At 42.3% G+C, this 19023-nt stretch overlaps 1 protein-coding gene across 1 annotated transcript; it reads left to right on the top strand.

Moving 5' to 3' along the window:
• The first annotated feature begins 218 nt into the window (after positions 1 to 218).
• LOC4346689 (probable disease resistance protein At5g63020) lies at positions 219 to 5345 on the top strand. The gene is made up of 2 exons (XM_015755329.3): positions 219 to 3125; positions 4694 to 5345. The coding sequence occupies exon 1, from the start codon at positions 219 to 221 to the stop codon at positions 3120 to 3122; it is 2904 nt and encodes a 967-aa protein (XP_015610815.2). The 3' UTR covers positions 3123 to 3125; positions 4694 to 5345.
• Positions 5346 to 19023: the final 13678 nt, after the last annotated feature.

The following is a 19023-nucleotide window of genomic DNA, read 5'->3' as shown; positions in this document are numbered from 1 at the left end:
TTTTCTTTTTTCTGATTAATGTGAGAATTTCTAGGCCATGAGAGCGAACGTGGAGGCTCCTTTTTCTATTCCTTTAATAATATAATAGATTGAGAGTGAAAAATGAGTAGTGGGTATTGAAGTTTATATTTGTGTAATCTTCCTCACATTGTTTCATCTTCCCCTTTACCCCTTTTCTGCTAGAGCATGAGCTCACAGGTTTTTACTCTTTAACAGATATGGCTTCCAATCATCATTCGCAATCAATTTTCTCGGCCGTGCTTTGCAGCTTCGGCAACTGTTTGCAACTGAATATTGCGTATGCTTTCAAACCTGAAGAGGTTCTTGTCAAGCTCACTGAATTCAATAGAAGGTTGGAGGCTAGGAGTGATGACATAAAACTAATGATCAGTATGGCTGGGAGCAAACAACAAACCTGTAAGCATGAAGTGCTAGATTGGCTTCAAACAGTTGAGCTGGCCCGAACTGAAGTTGATGCAATACTGCAAGATTATAGCAAAAGATCCAAACACCTGATCTCAAATTTCAACATCAGCAGGAGAGCCTCTGACAAACTGGAGGAATTGGTTGACCTGTATGACAGAGGTTCTTTTGAAGTTGTATCTGTTGATGGACCTCTACCTTCCATTGAGGAGAAGCCTATCAGGGAAAAATTGGTTGGAATGCATTTAAATGTGATGAAAGTTCTGAGCTATCTACTTGATGCAAAAATCAGGTTAATTGGCATATGGGGCATGGGGGGAGTAGGAAAGACAATCTTCTTGAAGGTCATCAATAACCAGTTTCTTGGTGTTGTTGACAATATGCCCTTTGATCATATTATGTGTGTTGCAGCAGCCAGGGGTTGCGTCCTGGAAAATCTTCAGATGAACATAGCAGAGAAGCTGGGATTGCTCTCGAAGCAGGGAGATAGCATAGAATCTCGTGCCGCAACCATCTTCAACCATCTGAAGAACAAGAACTTTTTGCTGCTCCTGGATGACCTTTGGGAGCACGTTGATCTTCTAGAGGTTGGCATTCCACCTCCAAATGAATCGAAGATCCAGAAAGTAGTCTTTGCTACTCGCTCTGAGGAAATTTGTTGTGTGATGGAAGCCGATAAAAGAATCAAACTGGAATGTTTGCAGCCTGATGAGGCATGGGAGCTGTTCAAATACAGTGCTACAGAAGAAACAATATGTGCAGATATGCCGATAGAAAATGTCGCGAAAAGAGTTTGTGCAAAATGCCGTGGTTTGCCTTTGGCACTAATCACTGTTGGGAGGTCCATGCGTGCAAAGAGAACGTGGCGCGAGTGGGAGAATGCCCTGTCAACTTTTGATGAGAGCACTCAGCTTTTGGAAGCTTCAGAGATGAAGGTCATTAACCCTATTCTGAGCACCCTGAGGATTTCCTATGACAATTTGGAGAATGATCAGCTGAAAGAATGTTTTCTGGTTTGCTTGCTATGGCCTGAAGGCTATTCAATTTGGACAGTTGATCTTGTGAATTGTTGGATTGGTTTGGGTCTCGTCCCTGTCGGTAGAACAATCAATGATAGCCATAACATTGGATTATCACGAATTGAGAAGTTGAAAAGATTGTGCTTACTGGAGGAAGGTGATATCAAACAATCAGAGGTACGACTCCATGATATTATCCGTGATATGGCCCTCTGGATTGCCTCGGACTATAAGGGCAAGAAGGATAGCTGGCTACTGAAGGCTGGGCACCGATTAAGAAATGTGTTAAGCTGTGAAGTTGATTTCAAGAGATGGAAGGGTGCCACAAGAATATCACTGATGTGCAACTTCTTAGATTCTCTGCCATCAGAGCCGATCAGTTCTGACCTATCTGTGTTAGTTCTGCAGCAAAATTTCCATTTAAAGGATATCCCACCATCCCTTTGTGCAAGCATGGCTGCTCTCAGGTATTTGGACCTTAGCTGGACACAGATTGAACAGCTGCCCAGAGAAGTTTGTTCATTAGTAAACCTTCAGTGCTTAAACCTTGCTGATTCACACATAGCATGTCTGCCGGAAAATTTCGGTGACCTGAAGAACTTACGGTTCTTGAACCTCAGCTACACTAACCATCTTAGGAACATACCCAGTGGTGTTATATCTAGTCTGTCCATGCTGAAAATATTGTACTTATACCAGAGTAAGTACTCAGGCTTTGAATTGGAGTTGAGCAAAAACATTACGGGCAGAAATGATGAATTCAGTTTAGGAGAGCTGAGATGCTTTCACACAGGGCTATCCCTGGGTATTACTGTGAGAAGTGTTGGTGCTCTTCGCACACTATCGCTGCTTCCTGATGCCTACGTACACCTTCTTGGCGTAGAACAACTGGAAGGGGAGTCCACTGTGAGCCTGAAGCTGCAGAGTACCGTCACGGTGGTAAACTTCAGGATGTGCCTCGGTGTAGAAGAATTGTCAATCGAACTTGACAATGGCCAAGATCCAGAGAAATCCATTCCGCAGTTGGAGTACCTCACCTTCTGGCGCTTGCCCAAGTTGTCTTCCGTGAAGATTGGTGTGGAGCTCCTCTACATCCGAATGCTATGTATCGTTGAGAACAATGGGCTTGGCGACATCACCTGGGTGCTCAAACTTCCGCAGCTGGAGCATCTTGATCTGTCATTCTGCAGCAAGCTTAACTCGGTCTTAGCCAACGCAGAAAATGGAGAGAGAAGAGATGCCAGCAGAGTCCATTGCCTGTCAAGACTCAGGATATTACAGTTAAACCACCTGCCGAGCTTGGAATCAATCTGCACATTTAAGCTGGTCTGCCCTTGTTTGGAATACATAGATGTGTTTGGCTGCCCATTGCTGAAGGAGCTCCCGTTCCAGTTCCAGCCAGACAACGGTGGCTTTGCTCGGTTGAAGCAGATCCGTGGAGAAGAACAATGGTGGAACAGTCTGCGGTGGGACGGTGATGCCACCCGTAATATGTTGTTGCCATTTTACAAGGTGTTTGACAAGAACCTAGAGACTTTTGAGCCAGCTCTTGGCACCAATCCGTTCGTCCAAGCTTCAGGGTCATTCTTCGCACATCGCAAACCAATGATGAGGACGGCTATTCAGTTCTCGTCATATCTCTCGCTGCTCTTTGGAGCACAGGTGGCATCGACCAATTAACAGGTCTGTCGGTTTTTTATTTAAGAATCGAATCAAATACATCGTCTGGCTAAATTTCTAATAACTCCTCCTCTTGAAATGGTGGACCAGCACCCACTTGAATGTATTTCCAATGTACTACTATTGCTAGAATTGCAAATATCCTAACTAGCTCTAGTAAAAGTAGGTATTGTTTTGCATTTTGATTCGGCTAAGCTTTTTTTAATGTTTGATTTTACACATATTAGGTATGATTTAAATATGTAGATATCAAAAAATATATATTCTAGATTTAAATTAGAAAAAATACATACTATGTATTTGATATGATATTCAAAATTTTGCCTACAGGATTTGATCATATTTGAAATATGAATCGTATAAATAGGTGGATAGGGTAGTTTTACACAAATATGAATTAGCAAGTTATATTTTCGAATTTATATAACACATAGTATGTGTGGTCATTTTGTCAATTACCTACTCCATCCGTTTCAGGTTATAAGACATTTTGACTTGGTCAAAGTTAAACTATTTCAAGTTTAACTAAGTTTATAGATAAATACAGTAATATTTATAATACCAATTTATTTTCATCAAATCAATAATTGAATATATTTTCATAATAAATTTGTCTTGGGTTGAAAATGTTACTATTTTTTTTCTATAAACTTCGTCAAACTTGAAGCAGTTTGATTTTGACCAAAGTTAAAACATCTTATAACCTGAAATTGATAGAGTAGGTAATTGGCAAAATGACCACACATACTATGTGTTATATAAATTCGAAAATATAACTTGCTAATTCATATTTGTGTAAAACTACCATATCCACCTGTTTATACGATTCATATTTCAAATATGATCAAATCCTGCAGGCAAATTTTGAATATCATATCAAATACATAGTATGTATTTTTTCTAATTTAAATCTAGAATATATATATTTTTGATATCTACATATTTGAATCATACTTAATATGTGTAAAGTCAAACATTAAAAAAAGTTTAGCCGAATCAAAATGCAAGTCCATTAAACATACGGTAAGGCATTGCTCAAATTTAATTTTCGAACTTCATTTCTAGCATGCATGGTTAAGTTTGGGAGGACAATTCTGAGTATTGATCTTTTCCTTTTCTTCCATTATCTATAAATTGGGTGGAGCAAATATGTTTCAAAATTAGGAAACAAAAAAGACATGAATAATTAAATGGCTATGATTTATTATATGTCTTATCGAACAAGCATATTTGATAACTCATGTATTGCTGAGTGCATCTGTATAATAACAACTCTAGTTAAAAAACTACTCCCTCCGTTTCGAAATATTTGACACCGTTGACTTTTTAGCACATGTTTGACCGTTCGTCTTATTCAAAAACTTTTATAAAATATGTAAAATTATATGCCTACATAAAAATATATTCAACAATGAATCAAATGATAGGAAAAAAATTAATAATTACTTAAAATTTTTTGAATAAGACGAACGGTCAAACATGTGCTAAAAAGTCAACGGCGTCAAACATTTCGAAACGGAGGGAGTATATCGCTTTCAACAATATTCTCAAACCTATGGCCGGCACTTCAGTTTTGTCAGGTGAATTTCGCTGGGCAAGCATATGCTCACTTACCAAGGCCAATATATGGACCACATTGGCCCAAAGAGGCAAAGAGCAAGCTTTCAAGGGCCGGTTTAGACAGAAGAAATTTGAAGGATCAGAGTGACGCCGAGATAGAACATGAAGGATGAAGTTGGCTATTATCCCAAAAGATTTTTTTAGTGATTTAGACTAGAAAGTGAATGAAATTGAAAGTGTACCCCTAATAATACTATAACCTGAGGACGGGAGCCGTCGGAGGTGTTCAGTGCGAAATCAGCCTAGGTACAAGCGCTTCTGTTTCATTGGTCACGTTCCGTTTGCAGGTTTCAAGCCGATCTGGAGGTTTAATTGGTGTGGCTAGTGCTCAACAATCGCTGCTGAAAGCAGTTAAGGTATGCGCAAGAGGGGAGTCCAGAACTTCTGGAGTAACTGGGCGGTCCTTGTTACGGTCACAAAATATGTTTGGAGAATAGCTGCTATATATGTCTCTGTTTTTTTTTTTTTTTTTGGATCGATCTGCTGTTTTCGCAAGCGGATGGTGTAAAAATCTGCTGCTTTTGCACATTCCTCGAAAAGGGAAAGTTGAAGTGTCTATTTCTTTTATATGGATCCTGGTAACCATCTTTGTCATATTCTTTTAGGGCCCTTTTAAATCGTTGGATTGAAAAAACGGAGAAATAGAAGAAACATAAGGTTCTGATATAAATATAAGAATAAAATAGAGGATTACGAAACAAAAAGAAAACACAGCAACGATCATTTGATTGAACCACCGGAAAAAAAGGCAGAAATTGGAGATGAAAGCTACTCTCGAAGAAAATTTTCCAAGAGTTTGAAGTCGTGCTAGGTTTCTTCCAAAATCTACATGTAATAAGCCATTCCATAAGAATTTCATAGGATTTGAAAAACTATAATTCTTTTAATCAAATGGCTATATAGGGAAAAATTCCTATAGAATTTGAATCATATAAAGTTCATACATGAATCCTTCGATTTAAAGGTTCCTTATAGCAAATGGTTTGGATATGTCATTATTATTGCTGGACATGAAATCTTTACTACCTAACAATCCCAAATGGTTATTGTTATGAGTCATTGGCTATTTTATAGAGAATAATCTTATGTTTCAATTCATTCTGTTCTAACTGACAAAATAAATCTGAATTGGTCTGCAGCCTTGTATTTTGGGCACTTAATTTTTATCAGGTGAATTTTGTGTTGGAATTTACACGTGGGATAAGGCCCATATCTATCTATACCTATACTAATCAGGCACTTTGAAGAAGCTCTCACGTACGTTAACCAGAAAAATGTAAACATTATTCATCAGTTGGATCAAATTATCACAACCGTAGATTAAAAAATGTAATCTGCATTGTGGGCCACTTTAAAAACCCACATTGTAACCGAGCAGATTTGTTACGTGAGCGGATACACATCATCAAGTAAAATAGGAAATCACCGATCTATCTCCGTAAAGGGCAGATGGACGAGAGAGTCGGGAACTCGGCACAACTTTGCTTGCGGCAAAAGAAGCTTCTCCCCTTTATCCCAATTGAATCGATCATAGACTGGCGGCTATTTCGACTCAATCGGCTAGCGACTATCTCTATTCCGCCGACTTGTGTTGTTCAGGTACTCATTAGAATTCACTATGCCATCATCTGATGCTTGCAGTGTATATGATGTGCAGAACGCAAGGAGATGTACTCATGTACAGTACATATGTAATTAATGACGTCTGTTACCTGATCCTATTATTAGTCATTAATGGATTGTTTACGCACATCTCAGGCGGCATAATCTATAGCACAACAGAACAAAACGCTTTCTCTGCAATCAAGCTTTGGAATTGTCATAGGTATTTCTCTGAACAATAATGTTCTATTTAACCTATGAGGAATTATCGATTTCTGATTTTGATGTATATATTGTGCCAAATCTGTGTATTCATAATCAGTCTGACCTATTTATAAATACATTATTGGCTTCTTACGAGCTCTGATTTTGATTGAAATAGTGAGTTATGTTGATAATCTTCCATGAGATGTTGTATTTGTAAGTGTTCAGCAAATCAAGTAGGTCGGTTCCAAAAATAAATAAATAAACCAATAGTTAGCTATTGTTTAATAATTTTGAATACAGGGCATATATATATATATTGATCTATATTTCAGCTGTTAGAGATGTTGATCCTCAAATCTAAAATTAAGTTCTCTTGCACCTAATAAGATTCATCTGTTGCCACATCTGCAATTTACACAGGTATTCCTTCAAACTTGCAATATTTCTATATGACCTATTTAAATCATTCACGATTAATTTTTGAATACAAGTTGCAATATTTTGCCTATTGAACGACCTGTTTTATCAATAAGTGTTCAGGTAATTCTGTCAACAACTGTTTTATCAGCGAAAGTTAGGTAGTCAGGTTGATCCACGTAAAAAGATCCCATTGTTAAAAACGAATGAGCTTTGTAATAATAATTTTGACGCAGGAACACAAATTGATCTGCATTTTTCTGAATCCATATACCAGCAACTAATAATTAGTTGAGAGAATCCATTCTATACCACTGAGTTTGTTCGAGTTCAATGATTTGCCATCAACATTGTCTCTTTCTATAATATACCGGTGACTTTATCAATTGTGTACGATACACCATTGGGCTGAGCCTTTTTTAAAAAAATACCCAAAATGCCCTTATAGACATACAAGGTTAACAATTCATTTACCTCATTAGAAGTTTCAGAAAAATATGAAAACTTTTATGTGGCCTCCTTATGCAACATGGAAATTCGTAAAGAAGTTTCAAGTTTTTTACATTTCTATTTTTTTATAAAAAATATAACTTATTTGTTATATGCCATATAAAATACTTTTTTATTGTTGTTTTTAATATAAATCATCTTTCATAAACTATATAAGATATTTTTGTGCTATTATCTCTTATATAAGCATATTTTCTCTCATATACGACACAAAATATTTTTTTTCTAAAAATTAAATATACCAGAAAAACTTGAAACTTGTATACAAACTTCTATGTTGTGTACGGGGGCCACATAAAAAATTTCATATTTTTGTGAGACTTGTAATGAGTTTAATCAATTGTTAATTTTATGTTTGTAAGGGTATTTTGGGTATTTTTGAAAATAAGACCCAGCCCAATGGCGTATTATAGAACAATTGATAACGTCGTCGGTATATTATAGAAAGAAACAATGTCGATGGCATATCGTTGAACTCTAACAAACTCGGTGGTATATAATGGATTCTCTCTAGTTAGTTTTCCATACACGTCTTAACTGTATATAGATTGCATCTTTTTGTTGCCATCCATGCAGTCGGATTTTGATCCTTAGGCCTGGCCAAAAAGTGTTTAATTCCAAACTTGGAATTATCAAAAAATTTTAATAATTTACTTAGTATTTATTAATGCAACTTATTAAATTGTGAAATGTTATAATTGAGACCCCAAACCAGGTAAAACTTGATGTTTTTAAATATGGTAAATCTATAATCAAGACTACAAGCTAAGGGCAACTCAGTAGTTATTAATTTCTGTCTGAAATTTATATTAAATTAAGAAAACACAAACTTGAAACCCCAAACGTAAACTAATTGGTAATGTTTAATTCAAAATTTTATAATGATTAAATCAGAGAAAATTCTATATGTGAAACTCCAACTCAACATCTGTTAGCTATGAATTTCGGAATTATTAAATCATGAAAAATATTAAGACACCAGTCTAGGACAGCTCAATACTTATTATCCACCAATTTAACAAATATTAAATATTGAAAAGCTATAGTCGAAAGTCCAAACCAAAATTAATAGTAATATTAAATACTAAGCTGTAAATTAAATTATTGTAAACAACAAGTTGAAACTTCAACAGAAGTACAAATTGGTCTGTAAGATTAGGTTATTTGTATTTTTCATTTATGAATTCTTTAGCAATCCATTTGAATTTTTTAGCTATAAATAAAATGAACTGTATTTTTAGAACTTAAAAACATATATAGAAGTAAATTTCCACAAAAAGCTATATGTTTGATTTTTATTACTTATAATACCATAGCCGTGCAATGCACGGGTTGACGGCTAGTGGAGAATAATTTCTAGGAAAATTATAAAGACCCACCTCATGAGAGAAGTGGTTGCATCTTAACCTTTAGTACTACCTTACCTATTGTAGAAGAGAGACCCCATTAAAAGGAAGAGTGCTATCCTACCTACTTGAAGCATGTGTGATGGAGAGATCTAGAGGAGCACGCACGCGCTCGTCAAGCCGAGCATAGATCATGCGTCTATGCAACATGCATATGAATGTCCACCAAAATGGGCTCTTCATGTCTGTACTAATGTGGTGGCTTTCTTTTGCAACTGCAAAATTCGGTGTTTGTTTTTGAAATACTAGTTTTTGGAAATACAACGAAAAATCCAGTGTGTGGAGTCCATATAGGTTATGTGTGACTTATTTGATTCAGTTACACGTTATGAAGATTGTGCAGATGTCTTGATCACATGTCCTCACAATACATGCGAAAAACTCGTAGTCTACTCCGTCCTGCTCGTCGGTGTGCACCGGCAATTGGGAGAGCATCCTGCACCTAGTGAAGGCGCTAATAAAGTTTTTGGAAAGCGTTCTGCGTGACCGTTTGCTGTTGGTATTTGATATTATCATAGATAAATCCATAAGCGTATGGATACCACTGTAGGACTTCACCCGGGATTATTCTATAAGTATTGTTATTTTCTCTATTTATTTTTCCGCAAGAAGGCAGCGATGCAAAGAATAGTTAGTATATTCATAATCATGCTATAATTAATATACCACAGTCTAACAGGGGTAAAGGACAATAATTATAATTGGTAGTGTGACACACAAAATAATCATTTTAATAAATAAACTAGCTAGTGGATGAAGACAAAAGAAAACTATTGTTTCATATGTACTCTTATATTTATCATGCTTAGTCGATATACATGTTTAGGACTTAGTTCTAGGCACTACCGAGAGACCTCTCTCTGCTGGTCTGTCAGCGTGGTTGTGACATTTTATGAACTCTTACGTTATACCTGAATGTGGAGGATTACAAAGGACGGACAAGGTTATCACCACCTACCGCCTACCTCTGCATTCTGTGGGGCACACCCACATCCAACAACAGTTAATCAATCTAAGCACCATGCTTACATTGTTAAATAATACAACTAATTCCTCCAGGACTCCCACCTTTTGGATGGATAAGTTAGAATTAGTGTAACCCGTTAAGATCATTGGCCCTATACTGTGGCATAGATCGACTAGCCTAAACATATACTCCCTCCGACCTATGATACAAAGGATTTTGGAGGGATGTGACACATCGTAGTGCTACGAATCTGGACAGGCTGTCACATCCCTCCAAAATCCCTTATATTTTGGGATGGAGGGAGTAGAGTATATGACAGAGGTATAAATTACTCAGTATTTGACAAAACAATATATGAATTACAAACACAAATAAGTAAAGAAGAATATTTCATTACTAAGCTCATAGTCTTACAAAGACAGTAAAGTACTAAAGACATACTCGAATCTCTGAGAAGACTATGAAAGTGAAAAAACTATTTTAAGTCTAAACTCCACTAATCTAGATAGTAATACAAATTTAGAATAGAGATATTGCTTCTTGAGTGTGTGTTGTGAAGTGAGAATGCCTCCTCCTTTTATAGCCTCCAGTGATGGTTGTAATGGCAGTTGTGGATGTTTGTTCACCCCTAACCGTCACTAGAGTGAGCTGAGAATATGCCACGTGGAAGGTGGAGATGAGGGGATCCAAAGGTGGTTCAGCTGAACCCCTAGTTCGGTCAACCCCTAGGCCCCACCTATCTCCACTGCCTTTCTCCTAAAGGCTGACATATGTCGGTGCACCGTGGATTGGCGCAAAATATGTCGGTTTGGTTAGACTTTGGGCCCTTCAATCATGTGCTCTCACAAGATTTGCTGGAGATGTGTGTCCTTGCATGCTGGCATATATTCTCCTTCACTTTAGAGTATAATCCCTGCATCCATTGTATTCTCTAAGGACAAGTAGAACTTACATTATTTGTAACTAATATGCTGTAAAAACTAGTTCCCTTTTATTTATTGAGATAATTGACAGTCGAAATTGGTATTTAACAACCGTCACCATTTGCTCGTCTTCCACAATGGTTCATCTTCCTCTAAATTGGAGGGATGCGCACAGACGAGGACACCCGACACCGTGTGTTGTTCCTACGGTGCACGCTGCTCGTCGTTAACCCGATCCACAGCAGAACCAAAACCCTCGGTATGTCTCTAATATGTTTCGAATCTTTGATCAATTCATGTGTAATTGTCTAGTATACATGTCTATATCACATGATGTGCTTCTAATAGTTTACATCCTTAATGTTATAATTTATTTATGGAATAAAGTAAATCTACATGTGCTTATATTTCTATCGATCCCAAATGATTACTATTATAGGCACTGCAATTTTAATATAGCTCGTTTTGTAGATGCACCGAGGACGGATAATTTCACCGGTGTGCACTTCAACAGAAGGTAGATCAGGATCACTCGGTGGCTAACGTCTATGAAATGCTTCTGGGTTAGTAATGGCAAATCTGATGGAGTTCTTACAACTAAAAAACATAAAGAATTCGAGGAGACCACTACTCTCTTTGTGGGATGGATTTTTAACGTTCTTGGTGATTGTTTGGTTGAGGTGTATATGCACATGACTAAGGAGTTGTGAGATGCACCGACACCAAATTCGGTGCAACTGGTGCTAGCAATGATCTATATGTGATGGAGCAATTTCATGACTTCAGGATGGCTCATTAACGTTGTGGTAGAGCAAGCTCATGAGATACAGACCATCGCTAAGGAATCCAAACTAATTAAGTGTGTCTTACCAGATAAATTTGTGGTTACGCGCATTATTGCAAACTACCTTCTTCATGGAGAATTTTTGGTGTTGCATTTAAACACAAGAGACGGAAGTACTCCGTTAAGGGATTGATACGGTCCCTTGACGTTGAGGAGAAAGCTTGGGAAAAAGACACCGCATCTAAGGGCGATGGTGGGTAGTCTTGTGCCAAATGGCAAAAACCCTAGATTGTTTTTTTTTTTGCGTGTATTGTGAGAAGGCGTTGTCAGGGTTACGGGTAAGGTATACCCTCCACCCTTCGATGTACGTCACATATCGATATGGTATGTTTGCGCGTATACAGATGTTCTCAGCATAAGTTAAGGAAGTCCATCATGGAGTCTATAGATGGAAGGAGTCCTACTCGGATAGAACTGGGTTGTCATTGTATCGTGTCGGGTCCGATGTCTCCGAGTCCTACTTGGAGACCAGTTGACCTACGGTATAAACGGGACCCCCGGCAGGACCTAAGGGATCGAATCTCAGAGCCAACACATCCACCACAGCCTACGAAGCCGGAGCTTATCGGAGCCAAGTCGCCGGGAGATCTAGTCGGATCAATTCGACTACGATCTTGTCGGTATCACTGAACTTCACTGTTCCCTTTGTAATCTGTGGTTTCCATCATATAATCTCATATCAACTAGATTAGGGGTATAACCTACCAAGGGGCCTGAACCAATATAATCCCTATTTTCTGTTTGCTTGATGTCGTATTACGTAGATCCTCATACCAGCGTACCCCAATACCCTCTATATCCGGTCTCAACGTCCATGCTGAAATTCGTGACTGCAAAGAGCGTGGAATTCAGCGTACATCTCCAACTCGTGATGTCTATTGTCCTATTCACAAGACAAAGAATCACGACCTCTCGAGCTGCAAGGTCTTTCTCAGCGCCATGAAGACGCCACCTCCTAAGGTCCAGCAGTCACGCATCCCCATCATGGATAAGGACAAGGAGCAAGGAGCGACGCCGATTTCAGATCGATTTGTTGGGGTAATCGACATCGATCCCCACGAACCATCAGTCCTGCACCTGCTCGAAGACTATGGATCATCGACAACGAGTACGCCGTGTGAGGTATTGGCTATCGACGATGTCGGCACGTCAGCGCGCACCAATGTGGAAGTGGAGAATCAAGTGGCTACTCCGGCCCAGCACATCAGAGCCGTCAACGCAATACTGAGGGAAACCCCCTACGATCCCGTTTTGAACAACGATCTCGCACGTTGGACAGAACGACTATGGGAATCAGTGACCAACCTCAGCAATGCGTTCGAAGAGGCCGCTGCCGCAGGGCACCCAGAATAGCCACCAACTGGCGATGCTAATGGTGAAAACCATGAACGGCGGGAATCGCCTCATCGAGCCACAACTCCACCTCGTGGCACTGGCGATCTCCGCGATCACCTGAATGGCCGCCGAGAGGCACGATGCACACGAGACAACGAGAACCGTTCCCGGCGTCATGTCTCTTCGCGGTGTCACGATAACGAAGATCGAGGAGGCCGTTCAAGCGAAGACCGAGACCGTGATAACCGCCACAACCGCCACTATCACGATGATCACGAACGGCGGGTGCTGGGCGATACTGGTCGAGGACGTCGCCACAATGACGACGATGATGGAGATCGGCGCCGAGACAACAACGGGAGACGACGACAGGATTCTCGAGAACCCGGCCGACGTCCTCGTAATCGTACGCCGGAACCAAGCAACCCATCGTTATCATCATCATCCTCGTCATCTTCATCATCAGATAGACATCCACGAAGGACGTATGATCGCCGACAACCCACCGCCCCCAGCACTGGGTGTAGAGCTTTCGGTCGTTCACTTCGAGATGTCCGATGGCCTGAAAGATTCCGACCTGGAGCAATAGAGAAATACAATGGGTGCACCGATCCGGAAGAGTTCCTTCAGGTTTACTCCACGGTACTCTACGCTGCCGGAGCGGACGACAACGCGTTGGCGAATTACTTGCCAACCGCATTGAAAGGCTCTGCACGTTCATGGCTAATGCATCTTCCCCCCTACTCGATCTCTTCGTGGGCAGACTTGTGGCAGCAGTTCGTAGCCAACTTACAAGCGCCACGCGATCGAAGACGACCTACATGCGTTGACACAGAACCCGGGCGAATCCTTGAGGGATTATGTTTGGCGCTTTAACGAGTGCAGAAACACAATCCCTGAGATCACCGATGCTTCTATAATTCACGCTTTCAAATCCGGTGTCAGAGATTGCTATACTACTCAGGAGTTGGCAACGAGGCGCATCACGACTACTTGGAGATTATTCGAAATTGTCGACCGATGCGCTCATGCGGATGACGCACTGAGACGCAAGAACGACAAACCGAAGACCGGAGGAGAGAAGAAACCAGCCAAGGACGCACCTGAGTCAAGCAAGAAGAAAAATCACAAGAGTGGGAAAAGGAAAGCTCAATCAGAAGTTCTTGCAACAGAATAGCGGACCCTCCCAAGTGCCCAGACCCACAAGGCAGCGACACAAAGAAAGCATGGTGCCCTATACACAAGACGGACAGACATTCTCTAGAAGATTGCCTTGTCTTCAAAAAGTCGCTCGCAAAACACATGGCATCGGAAAAAGGCAAGCGAGTACGCGTGGTTGAGAAGGACGCTGAGGCCCCTACTTAGGAATCTGACTAAGCATACCTAGATTCCGATCTCCATGTCTCACACATCTTCGGAGGTTCCACGGCATACTCCTTAAAGCGAGAATACAAGAAAGTGGAACGTGAAGTCTGTTCGACGTGGCAGGGAGCTGCGCCCAAGATGAAGTGGTCCGAGCAGAAGATAGAATTCTCATAAGAGGACCACCCCAAGACTGCTGTCATCCTAGGGCGATATCCGATCGTGGTCGAACCCACTATTCGTAATATCAAGGTCGCACGAGTACTGATCGACGGCGGCAGCTCAATCAACCTTCTCTTCGCCAGCGCCTTGGACGCGATGGGGATCCCACGAAGCGAGTTGACACCCACCGATCAGCCCTTCCATGGAATCACTCCTCAGTCATCGTCCAAACTATTGGGCAAAATTACGTTGCCTGCGACTTTCGGCCAAGTAAGCAACCTCTGAACGGAACAGATCACCTTTGATGTCGCTGAATTCGATACAGCATACAATGCCATCATTGGAAGAACTGCACTCGCGAAGTTCATGGCTGCATCTCACTATGCATATCAAGTGCTCAAGATGCCAGGACCGAAGGGAACAATCACTATTCAAGGAAACGCTAAGCTGGCAGTACAATGCGACAAGCGGAGCCTCGACATGGTCGAGCACACGCCCAGCCTGCCTGCCATAGCACAGCCACCCAAGAAAGTGAGCAAGACAAAAAAAGACGCCGAAACCAGACGTCGCAATCAAGATTGTTCCACTCTCTAGTGCCAACCCCGACAAGACCGTCAAGATCGGGACATCACTAGGCGAGAAATAGGAACTCGCGCTCACCACCTTCCTCCGCGACAATGCTGACGTGTTCGCTTGGCAGCCGTCCGACATGCTGGGGGTACCCAGGGAGGTGATTGAGCACAAACTCATGGTGCGACCCGATGCCAAGCCAGTAAAGTAAAAACTGCGGAGATTTGCACCAGATCGAAAACAAGCCATACGAGAAGAGCTCGACAAGCTTCTCAAAGCCGGTTTCATCATAGAGGTACTCCATCCAGATTGGCTAGCCAACCTAGTCATGGTGCGGAAGGCCAACGGGAAATGGAGACTGTGTGTTGATTTCACCGACCTCAACAAGGCGTATCCCAAGGATCACTTTCCTCTTCCTCGAATAGACCAACTGGTGGACTCAACAGCCGGTTGCGAGTTGTTGAGCTTCCTCGACGCTTACTCCGGTTACCACCAAATCAGCATGTCGAAATAGGACGAGGAGAAGACAGCATTCATCACGCCGTTCGGGGTATTCTGCTACTTTAAGATGCCGTTCGGACTAATAACCGCAGGAAACACTTTCCAGCACACGGTCCAGGGCACACTTAGCAACCAACTCGGAAACAATGTCGAGGCCTACGTCGACGACATTGTTGTCAAGACCAAGACAAGCGACTCATTGATTGACGATCTGCGGGAAACGTTCGACAACCTCCGACGATATCGCCTCATGCTCAATCCAGAGAAGTGCACGTTCGGAGTACCATCGGGCAAGCTACTCGGCTTTCTCGTCTCTGGCAGAGGAATAGAAGCGAATCCCGAGAAGATCAACGCAATCCAGAACATGAAGTCGCCTACAAGACTCAAGGAAGTATAGAAGCTAACCGGATGCATGGCAGCACTAAGCAGGTTCGTCGCTAGGATGGGAGAGCGAGGACAACCTTTCTTCGCTCTACTGAAAAAGCAAGACAAATTCGTGTGGACACAGGAGGCCGAAGAGGCATTCATTGCACTCAAGCGCTACCTATTAAATCCACCTGTACTTGTTGCCCCCTCAACCTAATGAAGAATTATTTCTCTATATTGCCGCCACGCCATATTCTGTTAGCACCGTCATTGTTGTCGAGAGAGAGAAGGTGCAACGACCAGTCTACTATGTCAGTGAAGCTCTCCACGACGCAAAGACAAAATATCCACAGATCCAAAAACTGCTCTACGCAGTAATCATGACATCAAGAAAACTACGCTACTACTTCCAAGCCCACAGGGTAACAATTGTCTCCTCCTTCCCTCTCGGCGAAGTCGTGAGAAACAAAGACGTTGTTGGCCGCATTGCGAAATGGGTAGTTGAGCTAAGCCAATTTGATATCCACTTCGTGCCACGAATAGCCATCAAGTCCCAGGTACTCGCCGATTTCGTAGCTGATTGGACCACGCTTGATAACAGGTCAGACAACCAAATCGACAATGAGACGTGGACAATGGCGTTCGACGGCGCACTCAACAGCCAGGGAGCAGGGGCAGGATTCATCTTGACATCACCTTCGGGAGATAAATTCAAGCATGCAATTCACCTCAACTTCAGGGCAACCAATAACACAGCCGAATCGAAGGACTACTCGCCGAGATAAGAGCTGCAGCTGCACTCAGAGTCAGGCGGCTAATCGTGAAAGGGGATTCCGAACTAGTCGCGAACCAGGTGCATAAAGATTACAAGTGCTCTAGCCCCGAGTTATCCAAGTATCTCGCAGAAGTCAGGAAGCTGGAAAAAAGGTTCGATGGGATCGAGGTCCGACATGTATACCGCAAAGACAACATCGAACCGGATGATCTAGCACGACGTGCGTCCAGACAAGAACCACTTGAACCTGGCACCTTTCTGGACGTCCTGACGAGGCCATAAGTGAAAGAGGCAAACGGCGAAGATAGCCCGGTCGCCCCCGACATCAGCTCGGGGGCTACAGAGGCAGAGCGCGCCGTTGCCGATATCGAGATCACGGACGACTGGCGCACCCCACTCATTAAATTCATAAGCAGCGAAGAGTTGCCCGAGGACGACGCAGAAGCCAAGAAAATATCCCATAAAGAAAAAGTCTATTGTATGATCAGCAACGATCTATACAAGAAGGCACCAAACGGGGTACTCCTAAAATGCGTCTCGTCCGACGACAGCAGACACCTCCTCCTCGACATACATGAAGGGATCTGTGGGTCACATGCCGCCAGTCGGACATTAGTCGGAAAAGCTTTCCGACAAGGGTTTTTCTGGCCAACCGCCCTCAAAGATGCTTGCGACATGGTTCAGCGGTGTGAAGCCTGTCAATTCCACAGTAAACACACAAAGCTGCCAGCGCAAGCACTACGGACTATCCCTCTTAGTTGGCCGTTCTCGTGCTGGGGGCTAGATATACTCGGGCCATTCCCACGAGGACAGGGCGGCTACAGGTTCCTATTCGTGGCGATCGACAAATTCACCAAGTGGAGTGAAGCGACACCCATAGTGGAAATCAAGGCCGACAACGCCATCAAATTCATCAAAGGGATATTATGCAGATTCGGATTGCCCCATCGTATCATAACAGACAACGGCTCCCAGTTCATTAGTGCCGATTTCCAGGATTACTGCATCAGGCTGGGAGTCAAGATCTGTTTCTCACCCTCAGAGCAATGGACAAGTCGAGCGGGCAAACGGCATAGTACTACAAGGAATCAAGACCCGCGTCTACGACAGGCTCATGTCACACGACAAGAAGTGGGTCGATGAACTTCCATCAATACTATGGGCTGTGCGTACCACACCGACAACGTCCAACAAGGAGACACCCTTCTTCCTCGTGTACGGCTCAGAGGCCATGCTCCCCACCGAGCTACGACATCAAAGCACACGAGTACAGAAGTATTCCGATGAGGATCAGGAGGAGCAGCGATACGACGATGTGAATCTACTCGAGTAACATCGCGAACGAGTTGCCGTTCGAGCAGCCAGCTACCAACAAGCCTTTCGCCGTTACCATGAGAAGCGCATCCGAGCACGCACGCTTTCGATCGGCAACTACGTCCTCCGACGGGTTCAAAGCCAAGAAGGGCGCAACAAGCTCTCACCCAAATGGGAATGACCGTACACGATCACACAAGTTCTGCAACCAGGTGCATTTAAAATCACAGACGGCGATGGTCGCGAGTTGGCAAATTCCTGGAACATTGATCAATTATGTAAATTCTACGTATAAGTCAATAGTATCCATACTTGTAAGACATCTTACAGCCTCAATAAAGCCTATTTTTCAGGTACAGACTACAATCAAAGTGTTCCTTCCCGATGATCCCTTACCCAGATGATACCTAGCATTGAAACCTATCCTCATGTCCCTTTACGCCGTCTTGACAAGGCCTCTGAGGAACCTAAGGGAACTTCGGCTGGGGACGCCCAGAGCCAATAAGGCCTTGTCGGATCCTGTAGAGACGAAAGACCATGTAAGATCTGGTCGTGTAAGAGTTCTCGCCGTGCGTATTAACCAAGCCGTGTAATCGGAAATACACTTTCCAACTTCACGGCTGGGGGCTAGGATTAGTGCTTGTTCAACCGAGGCAGGTCAAAGGTCCAAGAGCCTTATCTTCTGAGAAGAATTCTCCGATGACAAGGCTGGGGGCTAGGGAGAGTGTATAACTCAAACGACTAATCGAAGTCGCGAAGTGAGAAGACACTCATACACACTACGTCCAGAGTAAGAAAGCTTAGTTAGATAGATCTCTTTTCTATTCCACAAGTATTTCTTACAATTCCATCAAAATCCAAAACTATATTACACTTTTTCCAAAGACATTTGTCACAGGACACGGAGACTACCAGGAAGGCCAACGCCAGTCCATCGACTGGAAAACCTTCTCCGCCAGCGGCGCCATCGACTTCGCCAGGCCATCTATCTCTGTAGGGAGTTCTCCGAGAACGAGAAAA

This window comes from Oryza sativa, chromosome 9 (assembly GCF_034140825.1).
Source record: "Oryza sativa Japonica Group chromosome 9, ASM3414082v1".
Classification (NCBI taxonomy): domain Eukaryota; kingdom Viridiplantae; phylum Streptophyta; class Magnoliopsida; order Poales; family Poaceae; genus Oryza; species Oryza sativa.
This window is presented reverse-complemented; position numbering and strand designations above follow the sequence as displayed.

Coding starts and splice junctions, on each gene's coding strand:
- LOC4346689 (XM_015755329.3), top strand. CDS start 219: ATGGCTTCCAATCATCATTCGCAATCAATTTTCTCGGCCGTGCTTTGC.